General features: G+C 51.7%; 1 protein-coding gene and 1 pseudogene across 4 annotated transcripts; one reads left to right on the top strand and one right to left on the bottom strand.

The window, feature by feature from the left end:
* Positions 1-92: 92 nt before the first annotated feature.
* Positions 93-19,813, top strand: BPIFB6 (BPI fold containing family B member 6). Of its 4 annotated transcripts, XM_077951453.1 has the most exons (16): positions 93-7,060; positions 7,736-7,843; positions 8,698-8,797; positions 9,904-10,008; positions 10,478-10,627; positions 10,796-10,859; positions 11,327-11,387; positions 12,147-12,238; positions 13,083-13,259; positions 14,307-14,360; positions 14,765-14,938; positions 15,669-15,736; positions 17,542-17,587; positions 18,393-18,456; positions 18,867-18,943; positions 19,591-19,813. In XM_077951453.1, the coding sequence occupies exons 2-16, from the start codon at positions 7,744-7,746 to the stop codon at positions 19,621-19,623; spliced, it is 1,365 nt and encodes a 454-aa protein (XP_077807579.1). In that variant the 5' UTR covers positions 93-7,060; positions 7,736-7,743; the 3' UTR covers positions 19,624-19,813. The 4 variants fall into 4 exon arrangements, 2 of the variants coding, with proteins under 2 accessions (XP_077807579.1, XP_077807578.1); XM_077951452.1 differs by having other exon boundaries at positions 93-7,843; XR_013399782.1 differs by lacking the exon at positions 19,591-19,813 and having other exon boundaries at positions 93-7,843; positions 17,542-17,733; positions 18,867-18,939.
* Positions 19,814-20,591: 778 nt separating this feature from the next.
* Positions 20,592-21,295, bottom strand: LOC100430085 (pseudouridine-5'-phosphatase pseudogene; annotated as a pseudogene).
* Between the last annotated feature and the right edge of the window lie 1,605 nt (positions 21,296-22,900).

Consider the following 22,900-nt stretch of genomic DNA (forward strand, 5'->3'; position numbering starts at 1 on the left):
GGTTCTGTCTGTCCCTGGAGCCACCAACGCTGCCTGGGAGAAGAAGAAGACATAACCACATCTCTGTCGATTACATCTCTGCTGATGACATCCCTGTTGACCGTATCACCTCTTTGCCTGGGGGAGCTCCTATTTTGAAAAAGGACCCTGGAGAGCCACACGGATGAGTCTGAAGTTAGAGCACCATGGTGGCACTTTGGGCACAGTGCCCCTTGCCTGGCGGCTTGCCCCATCTTGTAACTAGAACCTCATAGGAGCCCCATGAATCAGGCAGGCAGAGACTGGAGTTCCATTTTATGGATGTGGGGACTAAGGTCCACTGAGGAGGGGAATGCATGGTGTCTGAGAGCTGGATGGTGACACAACCTTCCTTCAATCCAGACATGAGCTGTCTGTGTCCCTCTCCCATTCTCTGGCTCCCAGAGCTGGACCTTGTCCCTGAGCCACAAACTTCAGGTAATGGGGAGTTCATTGCTCTCCTAGGCAGCTTCCCCGTCTTTGGTTTACTCCAGTTACGAGCAAGATTTTTGTCCTAAGGAGGCAACATCTGCTTCCCAGGCCTCTGCCCTTCTGGTCACACTGAACATGTCTAACCCCTTTTCCCTCTGAATGCCCTTCACACCCAGTGAATCACACAGGACAAGATGACCTAAGAAACGCCAAGGGATGTAAATGCCAGCAAGTCAAAGTCATGTGATTTTCTAACCCTGATAAGTTAATCTCTTAGCCGGAGATAGGATTCCTTCCTGCCTAGATATATGGGATTTATGTTCTGTTTATGTTTCCTTTGGGGAGTAAAAGGTGCCTCAATTTTTACCACCAGTAGGCAAAGCCTTTGGTACAGTGTGACCCTAGCCACTCTTCCTGTGAGGGTTCAGGTTTCAGGTTCATTCCTAAAGTTTCCAGTGTGAGAGATTGAAGGGACTGGACCAAGCCAGGAGGCTTGGTGGTGGAGAACAGGTTGGGGGTGGTACTGAGAGAGTGGCAAGGGGCAGGTTGGAAAATCCACCCCCATGAGTTTGCTCAGGACAATGTGACTTGTATTTCATTTGGTTATTTGGTTAATTAAGTCATTCATCCTACTTTTATTGAGGGTTAAAATAGGCTCAGTTCTAGAAGTAAGGAAGGGAGATCCAGGCACTCAGAGTGCTCTGGAGTATGAAAGAGACAAAAATCTTAAGATAGAGCCATAGTCTATAAAGTTAATAACCTAGGGAAAGATTAGGAGCTCAATATGTCAGTCCAGTGATCGATCGATCTATCTATCTATCTATCTATCTATCTATCTATCTATCTATCTATCCTTCCACCCACACACTCATCAATCCATATAACCATCCATCCATTTGTTCATCCATCCATTCATCCATCCATCCACCCATCAATCTATATAACCATCCCTCCATTTGTCTATCATCAATCCATCCATCTATGCATCCACCTACTCACTATCCATCAATCCATATAACCATCCATACATTTATTCATCCATCCATCCACCCACCCATCAATCTATATAACCATCCATCCATTTGTCCATCATCCAACCATCCATCCATTCACTCACTACCCATCAGACCATATAACCATTCATCCATTTGTTCATCACCCATCTATCTGTCCATCCATCCATCCATCCATCCATCCATCCATCCATCCACCCTTTTATTCAGTCATTTTTTCCAACCAGCCAGGCTTTGTTTGTACTCATGATATACCTATTTCAATAATACATATTCTTTTAGGAGAAGGGGGAATGAAAATGCCTGAGTCAAGCTCCCTGCCCTGAAGGAAGCTGGTGGTCTGTCCAAAGAGAGTTGCCCTAATCCTAAGGGACACCCTTTGGTCATTCAGTTAGGTGCCTGATGGGCTCTGGCTGCTGAGAGGGACAAATGGGTGTAGCAGTCTGAGTCCAGTTAGAGGACAGAAATCACACAGGAGCTCAAACAGGGGAAGTTTAACATGAAGAGTTATTAACTATGATAAAAGAGTCACTGCAAGACATAAGGAAACTCTATATGGTCCTCTAGGGCTGAGGGAGAGTACCCAAGGAAAGACAAACTCGGAAGGGCTTCAGGCCTCATTGGAGAAGACATTGCTCAGCCTGCTGGATAGCACAGATGTTGGCTGGTGTGGCCAGGCTGGAGATGACCTGAGCTGGCCTAGAGTTTCTGGGCAAACAACAGGCAACTAAGACCTTGGGAACCAGTGTGCAAGCAGCATGGGGGGACGAAAGAGGGGAGCACTGGGGTGTGACTTGCACATGGAACAGCTCAGGGTGTGGCTCTCTGGGCTACAGGTGACTGGATAGAGGTAACATGGGGCTACTTACAGAGGAGTCTGGGCACTGGCATGGGCAGGAGGCCTTCGGAGGGGCTGGGCCAGATGGGTGGGGGTATGGGGAGTAGCTCTGATTTCCGTTTGGAAGGGCTGGCCCCAGGCTGAAGCTGCAAGTTTGCAGAGGGATTGAGTTCTGGACCCATGGCTGGGACAGGCTTCACCTGCACACACTCACATAGCCAACCACAACCCACACTGGAAATTGCAGGAAGCCTCTTCCTCATGCACTGCCCTCTCCTAAGAAAGGTTGACATCATGCTCACTGTAAAGGAGAAATGCTTAAATGAGTCCCATTGCTTATCATGGAACATACACTGAAAGGTGCTTTCGGAGCTGAGGGGCGGTAATAGATTGCTAACTGACACAATGGGGCAGAGGAGAAAAGGTCTGTGTTTTCCCAGCTCGGGTTCCTTTGCAAATCTCTCACTTGTCCACTTGCATGGCCCACTCTTTGCCCTGAATGTCTACCCTGCATATTTCCTTGCTAGGCTCTTTGCCCAACATGGGATGTCTTTACTGGAGCCTGCTACCCCCACGCAGCAGCTCAGATGCAGTCTCCCCTGGCCACAGTGTGGGGTGACCTGCCTGCCTTGTTTCAGTCTCCAAACCCCTCCTCCCCAATCACTCTGATGCCCTTTAATTGCACACCATGGTTATTGGTGTCCATGGCTTCCTTCTCCACCGCACCTCCCTGACCCCTCCCAGAGCCCAGCACACAAGTGCGTAATAAATGTGTGGCGAGTGATTTGTTTGGACACATAGATGGTGGAGCTCTGGCCCAGGCTTGCCTCAACCCTAAGCCCTGGGCAGGCCATGTGGACAGCCCTATCCTTATAGGCAGGTGAGGGCTGCTAGACTTGGAGTCCCCTGTGTTGGGTCCCCAGAGGGTCAGTGGGGAAGGGAAAAGATGACACTGAGCTTCAGGACTGGCCCGGTCTCCAATGTCTGAGAGTTACAGGGAGGAAAGGAGGCTAGGGAAGGCTCCCTGGAGGAAGGATTCTCAGCTGCTCCTGGAAGCATGACTGAATTTAGAGCTGGAGGCAGGGAGGGTGTTATAAGGAACCAGGCAGGGCGATTCTGGGGCCCGGGAGAAGAGAGGAGCCCTGTTGGGTATGCCTTGGAAGGTGTTGGCCTGGGCTCTGGAGCCCTTGGATCCACATTCAACCCCCAGCTGTGCCATTCACTCGCTGTATGACCTTGAGCAAATGACTTGATCTCTCTGAGCCTTAGTTTCTCTAACTATAAAATGGAGAAAATTGCTGAAGCGCCCGCCTCATAGGGTAGTTCTGAGGATTAAGTAGGTGAGTGTAAATAAACACTTAGCATGATGCCTGATACAGGGGGGATGCACAGTACATGGGTCCTACTGTTATTGGCAGCAGCATAGAGTTCTACTCCCTCATCCATCATAAAGAGGATTAAATAAAAGTGGCCCAGAGAGGTTGAGGGAGCTGCCCAAGGCCACACAGCTTGCGAGGGCAGTGGCTGGGACTGGGCCAGGTCCCTGAACCCATTCAAGGGGTTTCTCCTGTTTCTCCCGCCCCATGTCCTTTCTGCTCTCCACCCCAAATACGCCCCTTAATACCCAGATGGCTCTGGTGGGAGGCAGGGAGAGCCAGGAAACTGCAGTCAAGACACACCGGGGTGGATTTGTGGGCAGTAAGAGGATGTAAGTCCTGTCTGTCTGTCTGTCGGGGGCGGGTCAGCAGGGATAAGACGATGCTATCTGTGGACCTGGCTCCTGCAGCTCAGGGCTTGGATCAGGGTAGAGATAGAGACCGTCTGGCCACCCTGGGTCCTGCTCTCACCCTTCCCGGCCTGGCTTCAGCCGCGGCTTGTGACCTCAGGCAGGCCCTCACTCCCCTCGCCTCAGTGGCCCCACGTGCACACGAGCACAGTGGCTTCCTCCATCTTCCTGGACCTGTGGAGTCCGTGTGGGGTGGGAAAGAGAAAACCCCAGGCCCCCAGCAGCCTCCTGGGGACTGTTCCTCAAGCACAAAAGCCCTCAAGGGGCCTCCGAGCCAAGCCTCCCCAAGAAGCTCATGATGGGCAGAACAGAGGCTGAAAACCCCCAGGCCACCTGGTCCCAGCTCTGTGGCTGGCGCCCCCGTGCCTCTGAAGTCACCCCCGCATTCATTTCTCCCAGGTTTGGACCTTGAGAGAAAGCACCCCCCGACCTTGTACTGCATGATAGCATCTTCAGGGGTTCCCTTTGAAGACACCTCACTTGGCCATTAGCTCCTTGTGCCCGCTGTGAATGAACCTTGGGGGACACAAACCCCAGTGGGCTCAGCCAGCATCTCCTAAGCCTTGTGCACTTGCTGGCCCCTGTCTGAAACACCTTTGCTCCCGTCTTGCAGAGCTGTCTTTGCTCACCCCCCGGCATCAGCTCCAACAACCCTTGCTCACGGGTCTCCGGGTTCTGATGATCACCTTGTTCTTCCATCTCTGTCCCATCTCTCTGGTTTAGTGGCTTTCATCACCCTTGCCTCCCTCGGGAACAATAGGCTTTGCGGTTGTTGACTTGCACAGTGCCTATCTCCCCCTTTGGCCTCCAGAAACTCTCTCAGGGCAGGAAGCCCAATTGCCTGCTCACTGAGATAAACCCAGTGCCCTGCACAGGCGTGGCACGCAGTAGGTGCTCAATAAATGTTTCTTGAAGAAACAAATGCATGCCCTCTGTGTGCCCAGACTTGTGGGAGGTGCTGGGTCTAGGAGAGGGTACAGTGTGAGCACTGATGGCCACTTGCGCAGCCACATCCTGCCCCTGGTACCCGCTCTCATGCGGCCACCGGGATTCCCAGCCACTCTTGTCTTCCATGCTATTTACATTGGAACAGACTGAAACGTCACGTGAGCAGTGGGGCTCCTGTTCTTCAAGCCTCTAGATAATTATCTGGGCCTTATTAAGCCCTTAATTATTCCAAGCCACCAATCAGGCTCCCGAATATAAGGGCTTCCTCAGCTCAGGGTCAGGAGGAAGGGGTCAGTCATCTGCAGAACTTCCCTGAGCTCAGCAAGGTAAGGACAGTCCCCTACCTGTGGAACTCTCCCCAGAGAGTGTCTTATCCAGCTTCATCATTTTACAGATGAGAAAACTGAGGCCCAGAGAGGGGAAGAGACTTGCCTGAGGTCACACAGCAAATGGATGGCAGGGTCAGGGCTTGGATCTATGTCCTCACCTCCAACCAGTGCTCCCCACCTCACAGGTGACCACTGGGCATTGCAATTTTCCGATGCTGTAGGAGTTCGGAAAGATCAAGGAGACAGCAGATCAAATGGGTCTCCCTTGGGCTCCATCTGAGGTTGAAGGGAGACTAGGGAGGGGAACCCCAGGCTCTGCTTTGTAGGAGCTCAGAGCCGAGCTGGGCACCCAGGAGTGGGAGGGCATCTAGGAGTATGTGCCAGGCAGAGAAAGGGAGGAAGGGTCTTCTGGTGGGAGAAACCATGAGCAAAGGATGAGGGTGGTTGGGGGTAGCAGGAAACACTCATCACAGGTAGGGTGGATTATTTGCACGGTCAGGTTTAATTTGTGATTTTTGAGGACAGGGGCAGTAAGGGGTTGAGGGAAGCTTCGTGGTAGATAAGGCAAGGGCTGAAATTAGGACTTGAGGGTTGAGCCGGTGATAGATGGATGGAGGGAAGGCATTCTAAAAGGGAGGGACAGCTTAGGACATGCACATTCAGAAACAAAACCCTAGCATTAGCCATTTGTCCCAGAGACACCTGCATGACCACATTACCTGAAGCCACTTATTCTGAGAGGGCAAAAAAAAAAAAAAAAACAACCCTGCACCGAGTGACCATACCGCCTGGCATCAGTTCTGGCCTGGGGATGGGAGACTGGTGAGGCTCAGTCACCCCATCTGTGAGATGAGACTGGGGCTGGAGGAGACCTTCACCAAGCCCCTCCCAGCTCTGTTGCCTGGCTCAGAATTTCACAGCCCCTTTGGGGATGATTTTCAAAAAGATTTGACATGGGGTGTGCAGGGACATCAGCATATGTCATGGCACACACCTGTGCATTCACGGGGGTCGAGAAGCGCTACTGTGGATCATTTTAAACCCAGATATATCTTCCATGTAGTGAATATTGACTATTGGCTTGAACGCTTCTTGATACTTAAGTTCCTTTTCATCCCTCAGGTCTCAGCCTAAATGTCTCCTCCGTAGAGAGTCTGTTCCTGACCCCTTTATCCCACATCCCACGCTATTGCTTCTCATTCCCCGCCAGACTTTAGGATTTAGGAGGAGCAGGGCTGTCTCTGCCACAGAGACAAAAAAGACAAGCCCAGTCTGCTTGGCACATAGAAGACACTCAATATATGTGAGCCGAATGAATGAATGAGTGAATGAGTGAATGAATGAATGAGTGAATGAGTGAATGAATGAATGAGTGAATGAGTGAATGAATGAGTGAATGAGTGAATGAATGAATGAGTGAATGAGTGAGTGAATGAATGAATGAGTGAATGAGTGAATGAATGCAGGCATGGGCTCAGACTGGGAAGGCAGGCCCATGGTAAGGGCCCATCTCAGTTTGTGCATTAGGGGAGCCCTCAGTGACTTAGCCTGCTGAGAGCAAGAGAGTCTGGCCGGAACCTCCCCTCTCTGGGTGGAAACAGGCCCTGCTCCCAGGGGCCCTGCCTTCATTCTTTTCAGCCAAAGCTCAAAACTGAAATATATGCTTGGTCCCTGGTTGGGAGAGTTTCAGGTCTTGGTAAGTAAGAGGGAGAGATTTCTATGGGCCCAAGGTTGGGATAGGACTTTCCTGGGAACCTGAAAAGGTCTGGGGTGGGAGGTCCTTACTCAGTTCACTGTTCACTGGCCATGATACCTAATGTCTGTGCCTCGGTTTCTCTATCGGGGAGGCGATGTCTCAAGGGGCCTTTCAGAGCTCAGAGTTGAGCTTTCTGAGTTCCAAATGGAAGTGAGCTGAGCTGGAAGAGGTCGGGGTGGGGCACTGGCTGTAGGATCAGGGTGGGAACACAGGACTCCCCACTCCCACAACATAGTGTGGGGCTCAGGGAAGGTCTGGAATTCTCTCTGTGGCTCCAGCATTGAACTGCCCTTGAACCCATGAAAAACTGCAGTTGAACCTTCCTCTAACCCCATCTTGCAGGCTGGTCAGAACACATCATGCCCATGGGGAAACTGAGGCTTACAGAGGGAAATGAGCTACCTGGGCGTGGCTCCAGAGGCCCTGTGTTTAATCTGGGGGTTCCTCAATCCCTTGGGAGAGGGCAGTGCTTATGTTTGCTGAACTGGCTGGAGTCCAAAGCCTCTTGGACCCCAGAAACATCCAGGGGGCTCAATCTGCTCAGAGACAGGAGGTCCCCTAGGGAGCCAGGGTCTGGTCTGGTGGGCTGCACCCAATTCAGGCCCCTCGGCACAGGTGGCGCCATGCTGCGGATCCTGTGCCTGGCACTCTGCAGCCTGCTGACCCACGCGCGAGCTGACCCTGGGGCACTGCTGCGGTTGGGCATGGACATCATGAACCGTGGTGAGATTGTGGGCCCGGGCGTGCGGCTGGGAGGTGGTGCTTGGGGTAGATGGTAGGTAGTCGCTGCTCATGGTTGCACATCCTGGGGCATCCTGTGAGCTCAAAGTAAACTTATAAGCAAGAGTGATTATTATTTTCCCACTTTACAGAGGGGAGAAACCAAGGACCAGAGAAAATGGGATGATTTTCCCATGCTCCCTCTGCAAGTTAGAGGCAGAGCTGGAAATCCTGCTCCCTTGGAGTCTCTCCTTGGCCCTGATGGCAGGGGTGTTTAGCCACAAGTGGGCTGTGGGAGTGACAGACAAGGGTCAAATCCCAGCAACAACTTGCTGTGTGACCTAGGCCTGGGAGTGGCTGGTCCACAGGACAAAATCAATACCCTAGGGTTCAAGAGGTTCACTTCATGCCCCCTGCAAACTGCTCCAGCTTCTCTGTCATGTCTGTCCTCACCCTCCAGCCATGCTGAATCTGTCCTCTTCCTCCCACTGTGCCATCTTCTTTCCCAACCACCTTTGCACTTTGCTGCGCCCTCTGCCCAGACTGACACCTTTTATCCCTTTGCTTCCTGCCGAAGATTACTATTCCCCCTTCAAGGACCAACTGATCTGTCGCTTCCTCCTGGAAGCCTTCCCCAGCTCTTCTCTTCCTGCCTAAATGCTCGTGTGGCTCCTACAGCTTGTTACTGTCGTTCCTGGTGACTCCATCTTCCCCCATTAGGCTGGGGCGCGGTGGGACTCATCTCTGGGTCTCTGCCATCGTCCAGCCCAGGGTGGGGCACAATGACTGTGAGTGGCCTGGGATGCCTGAGAGACTGGCCCAGGGATAATCTCTCCAACTAAGTGTCTCCACTCCAGAGGTCCAGAGCGCCATGGATGAGAGTCATATCCTGGAGAAGATGGCAGCTGAGGCAGGCAAGAAACAGCCAGGGATGAAGCCTATCAAGGGCATCACCAAGTAAGTTGGGGGTGAGGGGAGCTGGAGGGTGGTGGTTAGGGCAGAGGGTGGTGGGGAATGCTGTGCCCACGATCTCAGGAGGCCAGGTGAGGGAGCTGGTGAGGGACGTGGGGTCTCTTCCCTGCCTTGTGCTGTCTTGCTGTGTGGCCTTGGGTAGGTCGCTGCTCCTGCCTGTGCCTGGACCTCCTCAGCCATTCACTGAGGAAAATTTCTGCCCTGTAGTGAGCAGGGTAATTTTGAGGAGGAAATGAGGTTGGAAAGTCAAATTTCAACTCTGCATGCAACATGAGCTCACTGAATGTACATGAAATTAAATGAAAACGTCCTCAAATGGTAGAGCTGGAAAGGTGTCAACAATCATCTAATGACAAGAGGAAATTGGTTCCTCTGCCAGTGCCATGAGGGATTGATCAGTAGGGGCTGCCTGAAACGATGCACTTGGGAGGGCTCTGAGGCACTATCTGCACTCAGCAGGAACTAGGACTGTGATCAACCAGCAATGTCTGCCAAGAGCTCAGAATGGGCAAGTTGGGGTATGTGTGCTACATATTTTGTTACCCTGGATCTCAACTGGTGGTTCTCAACCAGGGGTGATTTTGCCTCCAATAGGACATTTGACAATGTCCAGAGACATTTTTGGTTGTCACAAGTTGTGGGGACTGGGGGAATGCTACTGGCATTTAGTGTGCTGAGGTCAGAGATGCTATTAGACATCCAATAATGAGCAAATCAGCCTCATGACAAAGAATTATCCCGCCCAAAACATGGATAGTGCCACTTTTGAGAAACCCTGATCTAAGCAAACCTCCCATTTTGTTGATGGGGAAATTGAGGCCCACATAAGGAAATGACACAGCCCAAGGTCACACAGAGTCAGCCATGTGTCCCACCTCCCATATAATGAGTACTTTCTATATACAAATTGACTCATGTCCAGCCTTTTGTTTGCATTTCATAATGGCCCCATGAGGCAGGCTTACCCCCATGACATGGGATGGGGGGCTGGGGTTATGGAAAGACCTCCCAGTAAAGTGATGGAGAAGTGGGTGGAGGTCCTGGGTCTTGCCTGCTCAGATCTTACTGGTGTGGCTGCCCGTCCCTCCCAGTTTGAAGGTGAAGGATGTCCAGCTGCCCGTCATCACACTGAACTTTGTACCTGGAGTGGGCATCTTCCAATGTGTGTCCACAGGCATGACCATCACTGGCAAGAGGTGAGTGTGGCAGGGGAGGGGCAGCGGGGAGAACAGCCTTCCTGTCTCATCCTTACATGCACATTTATTGAGTGCCTACTGTGTACCATCTGAGTGTTGTAATCTGGGATGATGTAGACTTGGTCCCTACCTTTGTCAGGAACCAAACCTAAGCACAATCACAGACTGAGTGACTGGTCTAGGGCAGAAGAAGCATTGAGCAGTGGTGGGGGATGGTCAGAAAAGGTTTTGGGGAGGCAATGACAGCAAAGCAGAATTTAAAGGATGTGTAGGGGTTCACCGAAACAAGCAGGGAGGGAGAAAAGCTGGTTGTGTAACCTGGGGCAGGTCCCAGCCCCTTTTCTGTCTTGTAGGAGTGGTCTCCTACCCTTTCCCCCTCTCAGCTGCTGAGATTGTGAGCAAAGAGAAGGCAGGGAGAGTGGACACCATGGCAGAGATGCCCATGGTGCCTGCCTGCTCTGTCCTCCAGCTTCATGGGAGGGAACATGGAGATCATTGTGGCCCTGAACATCACAGCCACCAACCAGCTTCTGCGGGACGAGGAGACTGGCCTCCCTGTGTTCAAGAGTGAGGGCTGTGAGGTCATCCTGGTCAGCGTGAAGACCAACCTGCCTAGCAAGTGAGGGGCTCTGTGGCTGGGGAGGAAGGCTGGTCCATATTGCTATACCCCCCAGTATATCACTTCCTGAGCCATGGAGCCTCCTTAACCATGCCCCTTCATATCCTGTGCCTAAACTCCTGCCCTGATGCACCTGCTCACCTATCCTTGTTGCCTGTGTCCATCTAGCATGCTGCCCAAGGTGGTCAACAAGTTCCTGGACAGCACACTGCACAAGGTCCTCCCTGGGCTGGTGAGTGGCCCAGAGAAAGCCACCACCCCTCGTTGCTGGGACTGCCTAGGCAAGGGCTGGCAAATGCATTTCATGTTTGGTGCTGACCTTGATTGGCTGATAGTGGCTGGGAAGTGTTCTGAGACTGTGGCTGGCTCAGTGGAAGAAAGTGCCACAATCATCTAGTGATGTCTGCCATGAACAGGGGAGGAGAAAATGACAGCCTGCATGCACAGCTTGCCAACCCTGCTTTGATGTCCAGTCCCAGGGAAAGAGTCCCTGCTAATTTTTGCAGACTTTGATTTGGTCAACAGATCTGCACTCTAGTCCGGGGTCTGCCATTGACTTTCTGTGGGACTTGGGACCTCAGTTTTCTCACCAGTTCCTATCCCACCAGGGCTCTTGGGATGCCCCATGGAGTACCATTCAGCTGTGTGGAGGCTCTCCATGCAGGGACCCTCTCAGCCCAGTGCCTTCTCTGCTTCCAGATGTGTCCTGCCATCGATGCGGTCCTGGTGTATGTGAACAGGAAGTGGACCAACCTCAGTGGTGAGTGTAGCCCTGCTCACACCTTGCCCCTACCTGGGGACATCAGGATAGATGGCTTTTATGTCCCATTCCCCATCCGAGTGCCTGCTTCCAGCCCAGCCTTGGGACTAGAGGAGGCTTGAGGTCATGATGTTCAATCCCCCACTGTCCCAATGGGAAGCCTGAAGTCCTCAGGGAATCTGGGTTCCTTTTCTCTCATCTCCCTATCCAATATTGCATCCCAAGCCCCACAAGACTCCAGAGACAGCAGCCCTTCTCTGCTCATCCACAAGCCTCATGCCTATATAGTAATCCCGCTGGTGGTAATGCCTGAATCACCTTTGCTGAGGGGATATACTGCCTCCATCATTTTGGGGTCCCAATATGGGAGAGAGGAAACCTCCGTGACTGGGACTGAAGAAAACTCATTCATGTCCCCAGCACTGTGGACTGGGAAAAGTCACTTCACTCTTCTCAGCCTCAGTTTGCTCAGCTGTGAAATAGAGCTGATAATCCTGACCATGCCAGTCTGTTGCAAGGTCCAAGCAGTGACGGCCCTTGGTGAACTCTCAAGCTCTGTGCTGGCTGAGTGATGTGATTTTCCAGGCCAGGCACCATGGCCTCCATTCTACAGATGAAGTTACAGAGGCCCAGAGGTGCTAAGCAATTTGCCTTGAGTCACATGGAGGGACAGGCGTAGGTAGCCGCTGGCTGGTGCCAGCTTCTCTGGGCTGTTCCTGGGGTTGGTGCCTCTTTTAGTGGAACCTCCTTTTCACACAGACCCCATGCCCGTGGGCCAGATGGGCACCATCAAATATGTCCTGACATCCACACCGGCCACCACAGCCAGCTACATCCAACTGGACTTCAGTGTAAGCGACAGGGGCCACCTGGGGGCTGGGGTCTCAGGCTCACTGGTCTGGGTAGTGGGTGCTGCTTCTGCCAGGACAGGTGGCTGGACTAGGGCTGTGGAGGGAGGGAGGCCCCTCAAGCCCTGGAGGTCAATGCCATGAGTGTGTTTGTGGGCCCTGGGCCTCTCCCTCTTTCTGCTCTAAATGTGAACCTTCAGTGCCCCAGCTGGCTTCTGAGGCTGCTGACTTCACACTCATATTGCCCGCTAGGCTGTTTGCTTCTCCTAGTGAGTGGCTCACCCAGTTGTACCCTGCCATTGTACAGATGAGAACACTGAGGCCTAGCGGGAGGGTAGGACTGGGCTAGGGTTCTGCAGCGAGTTGGTGTCAGAATTGGGCCCTCACCCAGATCTCCAGAGCTCCAGGTGAAGGGGTGAGATGCATCTTCCAGGAATGCGAAGTAAAATGCTAAGACATCACCTCCCTGTGAAGTCTTCCTCCAGCAGGGTTCTTACATGCTCCGTGTCCATTTCCGCCTGCCTCTTTCTTTTGAGAACAAGGCAGAAATCATGTTCTGAATAAATGAAGGCCCCAACCACTCAGAGCAACTGAGGCTACCAAAGCAGTGCTAGGAGAAAGTGCCAGTGGTTTAGTGACCGACTCCCTTATCCTCCCAGGCCTCAGTCTACCCACCTGTACACTGGGAGGGTTGGCCCACTGTAGCCCGTTGTGGTTCTATTAAAAACATTTATTGATTTGCTGACTTTGGGTTTGGCTGGAGCCCCACTTGCTCAGAGGACTGAGACACTCCTGGCCACCGTCCCTCTTGGCCAAGGCTGAGTGTCTCTCTCCCGCTGCCCCACAGCCTGTGGTGCAGCAGCAAAACAGCAAACCCATCAAGCTTGCTGATGCCGGGGAGGCCCTCGTGTTCCCCAAGGGTCATGCTGAAGGTTCGTCGCAGCTGCTGCTCCCAGACACCCTCCTTTCCACAGAGCTTGCCCTTCTGCAGAAGTCCTTTCATGTGAATGTCCAGGATACGATGGTGAGCTGTTCAGTTCCCCATCCCATCTGCCTCTGTCCATTACAATGCAGTCCCTGCCTAGTTTTTCTATTATGAAAATTATCCTGGCCTTGTGGGCAACACTAGGACTGGAAGATGCAGGACTGATTTGAGTTTCTCTCAGCAGTTCATCTCACTACCCACCATCCCTCTGTCCATATAACTACCATCTACTCATCTGTACATCCATCTGTCCGTACAACCAACCGTTTATCAACCTGCATCTCTAATATCTTGGCCATCCATCCACCAGTATCAAAGTCTGATACTGTTGAATGAATGAATGTATGTACCTGCCTTTTACCACCCAGACACCACTACATCCACCCAACTTTACCTTATCCATCCTCCTACTCATCCACTCATTCAGCCATCCATCTATCCAACCATCCACCCACCTGTCCATTCTTTCCCCACTGATCTATCCATTCATCTTCCCAATCATCTGTTTACCATTCATCCATGTACCTTCTCATCCATCCTCCCACCCATCAGTCCATTCATCTATTTTCTCATCCATTTATCATTCTACTCCACCATCTTCCCATCCACCTATCCTCCTATCCACCATTCCTTTCATTCATCCACCACCCATCTTTCCATCCACACATCATCCATCCATGTATTCTTCCCTAGATTTCCACCTACCCATCCATCCATTCATCATCCTCCCACCCATTTACCCACTTATCTGTTTATCCATTTCCCCATTCATCTGTCTATTCATCTCCAAATAGATCTACCCATCCCCTTTACCCATCACATCTACCACTCTCCCATCTATCTTCCTGCATTTTCATTCAACAACATTTTCTCAGCATTTGACCTTGTGCTAAGAGTTATGAGCACTGAAATGTGTAAGTCATCACCTGGGCTACCCAGAAAGCACAATATTTAGTTAAACCCAGAGTGGTAAGTATTGTGATGAAGGGAGCCTCAAAGGGTACACTTTATTACGTCAGTGGAGATGTTTGTTAGGATGGGCCAGGGAGGACTCCAGCAACCCTAACCTTGACTTTTATTTTGTAGATTGGTGAGCTGCCCCCACAAACCACCGAGACACTGGCTGGCTTCATTCCTGAAGTGAGTGCCCCACCTCCCCATCACCACTGCACCCTGTCCTGCCCTATTGTCCTCCAGTCTGTCCTCCAGTGGGACTTGGGAGACAGCTTCTCACACCACATGTTCCTTGTCCAACGTTGAAACATCTTTTCTTCTTCATAAAGTACTTTTTGAGTCCAACGTAGAAAACAGCTCTACTTTTGTGCATTGTACTAACATGCATTAGAACATGGCTATTCTCCATTAGAGAATAGCCAGATTGTGTATTTTGTTTCTTTTATTTCCTGATAGACACATCCTGGCCTTTGCATGTTGTACTTCCTGTGTCCAAGGTAGAAATTACCCATGTCTTGAGGGAGCCCTTATTTCAACTGAAGCCACCAGTCTAAGGACTGGCCCTGAGTGAAGTGTTCTGGCTTCTGTAGGTGTCTGTAGCTTATCCCAAGTCAACGCCCTTGACAACCCAGATCAAGATAAAGAAGCCTCCCAAGGTCACAATGAAGACAGGCAAGAGCCTGCTACACTTCCATGGCACCCTGGAGATGTTCGCAGCTTGGCAGAGGGGCAAGGCTCCAATGTCCGTCTTTCTCCTAGAAGTGGTGAGGGAAATCGTTCCCTTCCCCGTTTATTCCCAACCGCTTGGATATTCAAGGCTGGAGATGGGATTTTTAGTTGATAGCCAAGTCATGGATCAGAGGGTTCTCAGTTAATTTTGATTATGTCTGATCCTTGACTCTGCGATTGAACCTTTGAATGGCTGGAAAGCCCAGCAAATGGAGGGTCAGTGGCTTAGTCCTTCCTTTCTCTTTCCTCCCTGCAACATTCTTCAGCAACTACAAAGGCAGTGAAGGGTGCGCTGAAGGGACTATGGGTGCCTAGGGAGATCCCAAATCCAATTTGGGGAAATCACAAAGGGCTTCCAAGAGGAGGTGATAGCTGACCTATGTTTTGAAGGTTGAGTAGGAGCTTGCCAGAGAAGGGTTGGGGACAAAGAGTCTTACCAGGGAAACTGGGGACAGAGGACACCCCAGGCAGAGTTTCCAGCATGTGCAAAGACCCGGATCAATAGTATGATGTGTGCAGGGACCTACTGACGGTGCCAGGTATTTTGGGGGGTGCTGCCCTGGCTCAGGACAAGGAGGGATGAGAAGCCTGGGCTGGGGCTATGGGGAGATGGCTGGGTTCAGTTCCTGAGGACGGACAGAGAGAAGATCCCCTGCTTTGTCTTGGCAGTTGTGGTGGTGCTGGGAGGGTGATCATCTCTGGCTTTGCCAGCCCTGATGGTGGGGAACACACTGCCTTTTCCCTGCTTCCTCCCCACCATGTCAGCACTTCAATCTGAAAGTCCAGTACTCAGTGCGTGAGAACCGGCTGCAGATGGCCACCTCTTTGGACAGGTAGGACCCTGCTGCCCCATGCTGGCATCCCTGTTACCTTCACATTTGGCCTTCTGCTCCAGCACACCCCACACTACCGGGCTGATCCACCTAGCACACCCCCAACTACGAGGCTGCTCTAGTTACTCTTCCTGCTCTAGAACCCTCAATGGCTCCCCATTGTCTGCATAATCTTTTCCCAAATCTTAGCCTGGTACTCAAGGCCCTTCTCAAGTTCTTTCACCTCTACCCTCACTCTTCCCCTAGGCTCTTTTACAGTGAATCTGGTCATCACGCCCCCTTTTCCATTAATAAGCCTTTACCCATGCCATTCCAATGTCACCTGAGAGTCAGGGTCCAGCTCAAATGCCACCTCCTCCACAAAGCCTTTCCTTATACTAATAGCAGCTAACATTTATTTACGGAGCTCTCTCTACATGTGAGGCACTGGCTGCATACATTATATTCATTATCCTATTTTATTCTTATGCTTTGGGAGGAGGGTACTACAAACATCTTAGCTTAACATTCAGTCCCTATTAATTCTTGTACTTGCCTTAATAATGAAGCACCTCAGGATTCATTCTGTCGGGATTCCTTCAGTTGCAAGAGAGAGAATTCCAACTTTAACTGGCTTAAACCCCAAAGGGAATCCCTTGCTCATATAATAGAAAACTTTAGGGGTAGTTCTTTCTTTTTTCTTTTTTTCTTTTGAGACGGAGTCTCGCTGTGTCGTCCAGGCTGGAGTGCAGTGGTGCAATCTCAGCTCACTGCAAGCTCCACCTCCCGGTTCACGCCATTCTCCTGCCTCAGCCTCCAGAGTTGCTGGGACTACAAGCGTCTACCACCACGCCTGGCTAATTTTTTGTATTTTTAGTAGAGACAGGGTTTCACCATGTTAGCCAGGATGGTCTCGATCTCTTGACCTCATGATCCGCCTGCCTTGGCCTCCCAAAGTGCTGGGATGATAGGCGCGAGCCACCACACCTGGCCTAACTTTAGGGGTAGGTCTACCTTCAGGTGTGGTTGGATCCAGGCACACAAACAAACTCCTTGAGAATCTATCTCCCTCTTCCTCTTGACTTTGCTACCCACTTTGTTGGAAATTCTCAGGCACTTCTCCCCTCAGGGTGGCAGAGTGACCCTGGCAAGCGAAGCCTCTTGTCCAGTGGTTCTGACAAAATTACCAAGGCTTGGATGTAGTTTGGGTCACATGACCAACTCTAAGCCAGTCACTTGACTGAGAGATGGAATATGCTCTGATTGGCCAGGCCTGGGTCATAGACTCACCCAAGGGACTTTGGGTTCAGTCCATCTGAATGACTTGGAATCAGAGTGGAAAATGGAGGATGTGTTACTGGAATACAGAACAGAAGGACAGAGCCACCAGATGGTCATCACATGGCCTGTTCTGGTGCCAACATATGTTAGTGCCTCCTGGAGATTGTGCAGGGGAGGGGGTCGGGGGAAGGGCTTCTGCTCTGTGTCCTGCAGGGACCTGAGACTGCCCAGTTGGGCTGTAAACCTCTGCATAGCTGGCCTTGGGCAGGAGCAATAGACACAAATGGGGGTCCCAGAGGGAAGAGTCACAACCAGTCTACCGGTTTGAGCTTTGAGAAATCATGTGCTGTAATGAAAGGTGGTGAGTGTCCCATCACAGGCAGCAGGCAAGCAGACTCAGGAGCACCTGGTCTGAAGACTGTAGAGGGAACTCCTGCATCAGGGAGGCATTGGGGTGCTTGGGACCCCCTTCTCCAGGGCCAGGGCCACTGGCTCTGACGGTTCTTTCCCCTCCCCACCTGGCTTGCTTCCCCACTCCCCCACAGATTACTGAGCTTGTCCCGGAAGTCCTCATCGATTGGCAACTTCAATGTAAGTGTCCCAAGTGCTCTTGCCTGGTCCAGCGTGAGGACAAGACTGGGCCTATTCTCCCTTGGAACTGCAGGGCCGAGGCCCTGAAATGGAGGCAGATGAACAGAGCAAGGCCACTGTGAGGCCTGGCGCACCTGACTTGCCATGTGAGCTCAGAAAAGTCCCTTAGCCTCTCTGAATCCCTGTTTCCTTTTCTGGATAGAATCTGGACATCTCCCTGGATTGGTTTTAAAAACATTGTCATGAATAGTGGCAGCCTGGGTTGGCCTTGGTTGGCCAAGCTGTTATTTTTATTAGTCTCTGTAGCCTCAGGGCCCAACACAGAACATGACGCCAGTAGGTGCCAACACCGCCATCACTTACTTTGCAATCGTATGCTTTATCCAACCTCTTTTAATCCTCATGGAAACCCTCACCTGGGAGCAGGTGTGATTACAGTTCACTTTCAAAGATGGGGAAACTCAGCTATAGAGAGGTGGTAAGTGAGTGACTCATCAAAGCTACTGAGTTTCTATAGGATCAGGAGTGGGGTCCACAAAGCCACCTCTTGTATCCTGAGTTTTCCTGTTCCTGCACCATGGGCCAAAGCCCCACATGTCATAGGTACTAAGCAGAGGTGATGGGCATGGGTCTACCCAAACAGAGCCAAGGCCAGGCCCAGTTTTGATGCCAGCTGGACAAACCATTTGGTGTCTAATATTCACTTCCGTGGTCCCCAGGCCTAGCCAGAGAGGACCGAAAAGATCTGTTGAATGCTACTGGACTGAATGGAATGTGGATATTTTCTCTTTCTTCCTCTCTCCAGGAGAAGGAATTAACTGGCTTCATCACCGACTATCTCGAAGAAGCCTACATCCCAGTTGTCAATGGTGAGGGCTCCAAAAGGCTTTGGACCATGGTGCCAAGAAGCACTTTAAGCAAGAAGGGATGCCACCTGGGTGGTCTCAAAGCCCTATCACTGGCTCTAGATGGGGGAAGCTAAAAGGGGGTAGAAGATAATTGCTGAATCTTTGAAGTGAATATAGTCTTAATGTCACCTGTCTGAAGACAAATGTCTCTCCCACAATTTGGGCTCTGACGCGGCCCCGTATCATAACCCTACATCTTGACCTGGGATGTAAATACATGGCAAATCAGGCTTATTAGCTCTTTACCTGTACAGCTGGCAGGAATTATGAATCAATCACTGCACTATTTCCCACTATCCCTACCCCAGGCTGCCACTCTTTAATCAACTGCACAGCAGTCAGACTGATATGACTCTTACTCTATTTCTCAGATGTGCTCCAAGTGGGGCTCCCGCTCCCGGACTTTCTGGCCATGAATTACAACCTGGCTGAGCTGGATGTAGTGGAGGTGAGAGGAGGGGCTGGGGAAGGTCATGTCAATCAACACTGTCAGCCAATGAGTGATGAGCAGAGGCTACCTCTCTCAAACTGGAAGGGGTAGAGCCTGGGAGGGCAGGTGGCCATCAGTATAATCCTGCCCTTTAAAACCTAGAACTCTCCTTGACCAAGGATTCCATAGAAGGATACTTGGACTCTGCTACTTTCTTGTTCTGCCATCTTGGGCCAATTACTTCACCTCTCTCTGTGTCTCCATTTTCCGGTGCTTAAAATGGAGATGATAATACAGATATTGTCCTCATAGAGCTGTTATTATGCTTCATTGAGATAATTTACCTAAAGGCACATAGTAAGTACTCAATAAATATTAGCTTTGCATTGCATGCCAGCCTTTGAGCTTGGAGTGGTAAATGTACATTTTTCTTATTTGATCTCTCTGCTCTGGGAGGTGGGGGTGCTTGTCCTCACTTAACAGTTGAGAAAATTGAGAGTAAGAGAGGTGAAGAGACCTCCCCAGGGTCACAAGGGAAGTCTACTTCAACCTTTGCTTAAACGCCACACTGGTTTCCATGTCCTGGCAAGAGGCCCAGTTCCATTCCATCCCTGGGCCTAGGTGGTCCCTGGTCATTGCTCGCCTACCCCTTTGCCTTTTGTCAGAATGCCCTGATGCTGGACTTGAAGCTTGGCTGACCATGGCAGGACTTCCCTGCCAGCTGCCTGCTTACCACCAACCGCCTGCACCCCATGGAGGAGCCCCCCTGATTGGAGCCAGGTGGGCCTGGCGCCCTACCACTTGTGGCTGCTTCCTTTGACAAGGAGTGAATGGATCAGGTCCGGGCTGGAGCCTTGCCAATAAACAGGAGAAAGGCTCTTACAAATATCTGGTGCTTCGATCTCTTTATTTTTTTAAGTGACAAATCTGTGTGTGGCTATTCTTTCCCTTTGGTGGGCTTTGGGGTTTAAGACCAGCTTGGGATCTGGAGGGCAGCTGGTCACAGCTTGGGGGAGTTCTTGAGCACATACTGAGTACTGTTCAATGCCATGCCCAGGGCTTTACTTACACCATCTCATTTAATCTACACAATAACTCTATGGGTGGAGGGCAAGTGTCATCCCCACCTTACAGATGAGGAAATTGAGGCACAGAGAGGCCAACTCCCTTGTCCAAGGTCTTACAGTTTAGCAAGTGGCAAAGCTCTTCCTACCTTAGCTATGTGCAAAATCTTGGCAGCTTAAAGATGGCTCTATTCACTTGGAACCTGTTACCCCAGAAGCCTTCCCTGTGTCACCTTCTTTAATCCTCACAGCAGTTGACGGGGGTGGGAACTGTCCCCATTGCACTGATGAGATTGAGGCTCAGAGAGGTGGAATGACTGGCTTAGGCCACCTGGCAAGTCAGGAGGCAGAGCTGGGATTGGAATTCAGGCTGTGAAGCCAGCTTGCCTGGGTTCAAATCCTGCCTCTGCCTCCTCTTTGCTGCGTGTCCTGGGCAAGTCACATCACCAATCTGAGCCTTCGTTTCCTCACCTGTAAAATGAGAACGATGACAGTACCAACCTCAGAACAACCTCAGCAGAGTTGTGAGGATCACATGAGTGAAATCATAAAAGGTGCTTAGCACAGTGCCTGGCACACAGTAAGTGCTCAACAGATGTTAGTCACGGGTGGGTTTTTGAGTCAGAGAGCTGTGCACAAGTGTTTCTGTGTTGGTGTGTGGGCAGGTAACCATGTGGCCCTGAACCAGTGCACGTATCAGTGTATGAATGGCCTGTGGATGAGGTGACCTGGCGGGAGGGTCTGTGGAGAGGCAGGGCCAAGAGTGGAGGTTTGTGTGCATCTTCAAAGACAAGGCACTCCTCCACAGGAGGAGGTGGAGAGAACCTCCTGGCACAAGCCAGGAATATGGCAGGGTCGGGCTTGCAGCTCTTCACTTCGAGTCGTCTCCCAGCATGATGTGATGGAACAGGCTGAAGAGTTCCTTGTGCCTGCTTGTCTTCACCTCGAAGGATGCGGACTCTGAGTTGGTGGCCAAGGCGAAGGGGATACTGTGTTTCCACAGGTGGAGGATGAGTTTCTCAGCCCCTGGCATGAGCGCCACGGTGGGGAACACGTCCCTCGGCCTGGCTTGCCTTTCTTCCAGCAGCTCCTCCTTGGACACCAGGAGCCGCAGGACGTCCACGACCACCTGTGCCACCTCCAACGCCTTCTTACCCATAACCAGGGACTTCACATCCCAGGTGTATTCCTTTTCATAGCAATCACATATGTCTTGAAACACCACTGAACGGAGTCGTTCAGTATCCAGAAGCAGGCCGTCCACGTCGAAGAGGAGGTGGGCAGCAGGCCACAGGGGTACAGCCATGACATCTCTGCCTTGGGTCGCGTCCAGGCAACCAGGAGTTGTGCGCGCACCCACCAGCCCCGCGCATGCGCACTGCGAGTTCCCGCAAAGGACTTCTAAGCCCGCAAATCAGTGTCACTTGCTAGAATGTCTTTTTAAAAAATCTAGGCTGGGCGCGGTGGCTCAAGCCTGTAATCCCAGCATTTTGGGAGGCTGAGGCGGGCAGATCAGGAGGTCAGGAAATCGAGACCATCCTGGCCAACACCGTGAAACCCCGTCTCTACTAAAAATCCAAAAATTAGCCGGGCTTGGTGGTGCGCGCATGTAATCCCAGCTACTCAGGAGGCTGAGACAGGAGAATCACTTGAACCCGGGAGGCGGAGGCTGCAGTGAGCCAAGATCGCGCCACTGCACTCCAGCCTGGGTGACAGAGCAAGACTCCGTCTCAAAAAAAAACGTATAACTTTAGGGAAAAAATGTATCATGGGCCTCCTATGATCAGCTGGTGCCCTGGCCCTGGAAATTATGGGGATGGTGGCTACGTGTGTCCATATGTCTGCTGGGGTGTGTGTGTGTGTGTGTGTGTGTGTGTGTGTGTGTGTCAGAATGTCTGTCTTCCTGGGGTGAGGCTCTGGATGTGGAAGATTGGGGGCGTCTTTGTGAGTGGGTCTGTGTCTGGGCACATACATGTGTCTGTGGGTGGTGTGGTGTAGCCAGAGGCCTGATTAGGTCAGTGCTAACCTAGCCATGGGGCCCTGGCAGGTATACCCTGTCCCAGCCTGGGCCAGGCCCATGCCACAGAGGAGGGAGGGCCCCTCTTGCCTCGTCCCAGATGCCAGGGCAGTCCCCTTGTCCCTCACCATGAGCTCTAATCCTGTTACTCATCATCTCCCCAGCTCTGGGACAATGGCAGCCTTAAGGTAGGCCTGGCAGGTGCAGACGCCGGGTAATCCATGGGCTGCTGATACTTGGCCCTGGGCATGCCAGAGACACCCCTCCACCCCCAACCCCACTTTTGGATGTTCCCACAGCATACATATGGCTCCCTAAAGTCTTGCTGCCACCCTCTCCAGGCTCAGTGTGCTGATGGGGAAGCCAGGGCACAAGCTGTTAGGGTTTGAAGACCCGGCTTCTTGCCAGGCCTTCGGTACTGTGGCCTTAAACAAGCCACAGCTCCTCTCTGAATCTCAGTTTATTGATCTTTACAGTGAGGAAGGGGTTAGATGCTCTGACCTCTAATCTGACGTCAACAGTCTTTGAGTGGTCAGTTCCTCCAGATTCACCCCGAGCAGAAAATGTGGGCTGGACCAGCAAGGGAGCCCTACTCCATGACCCCACTCCCTGGGGAGGCAGTGATAAGCAGTGTGCTGGGCACTGCTCCCCTCCCAGACTCCTCCAACCCCAGATAAGGAAGTGGAGGCCCAGAGAGATGAAGTGACTTGCCCAAAGACTCGTGGCACACGTGGAGCTGGGCTTGAACCCTATCTTCCTGAGTCCAAGTCTCTTCCTCGCTCCTTCACACCACACTCAGCAGTGGAATGCAGTGTCCTTCTTTCAAGAAACTGAGGCTCAAGCCCACAGAGTGAGAAAAGGGCAGAGCCAGGTCTTCGGTCCTGGGCTCACAGC

The sequence above is a fragment of the Macaca mulatta genome, chromosome 10 (assembly GCF_049350105.2).
Source record: "Macaca mulatta isolate MMU2019108-1 chromosome 10, T2T-MMU8v2.0, whole genome shotgun sequence".
NCBI lineage: Eukaryota > Metazoa > Chordata > Mammalia > Primates > Cercopithecidae > Macaca > Macaca mulatta.

Coding starts and splice junctions, on each gene's coding strand:
- BPIFB6 (XM_077951452.1), top strand. CDS start 7,480: ATGCCCATGGGGAAACTGAGGCTTACAGAGGGAAATGAGCTACCTGGG. Junction 8,798..9,903: donor CCTATCAAGGGCATCACCAA/GTAAGTTGGGGG, acceptor CGTCCCTCCCAG/TTTGAAGGTGAAGGATGTCC. Junction 14,939..15,668: donor CCGTCTTTCTCCTAGAAGTG/GTGAGGGAAATC, acceptor CCACCATGTCAG/CACTTCAATCTGAAAGTCCA.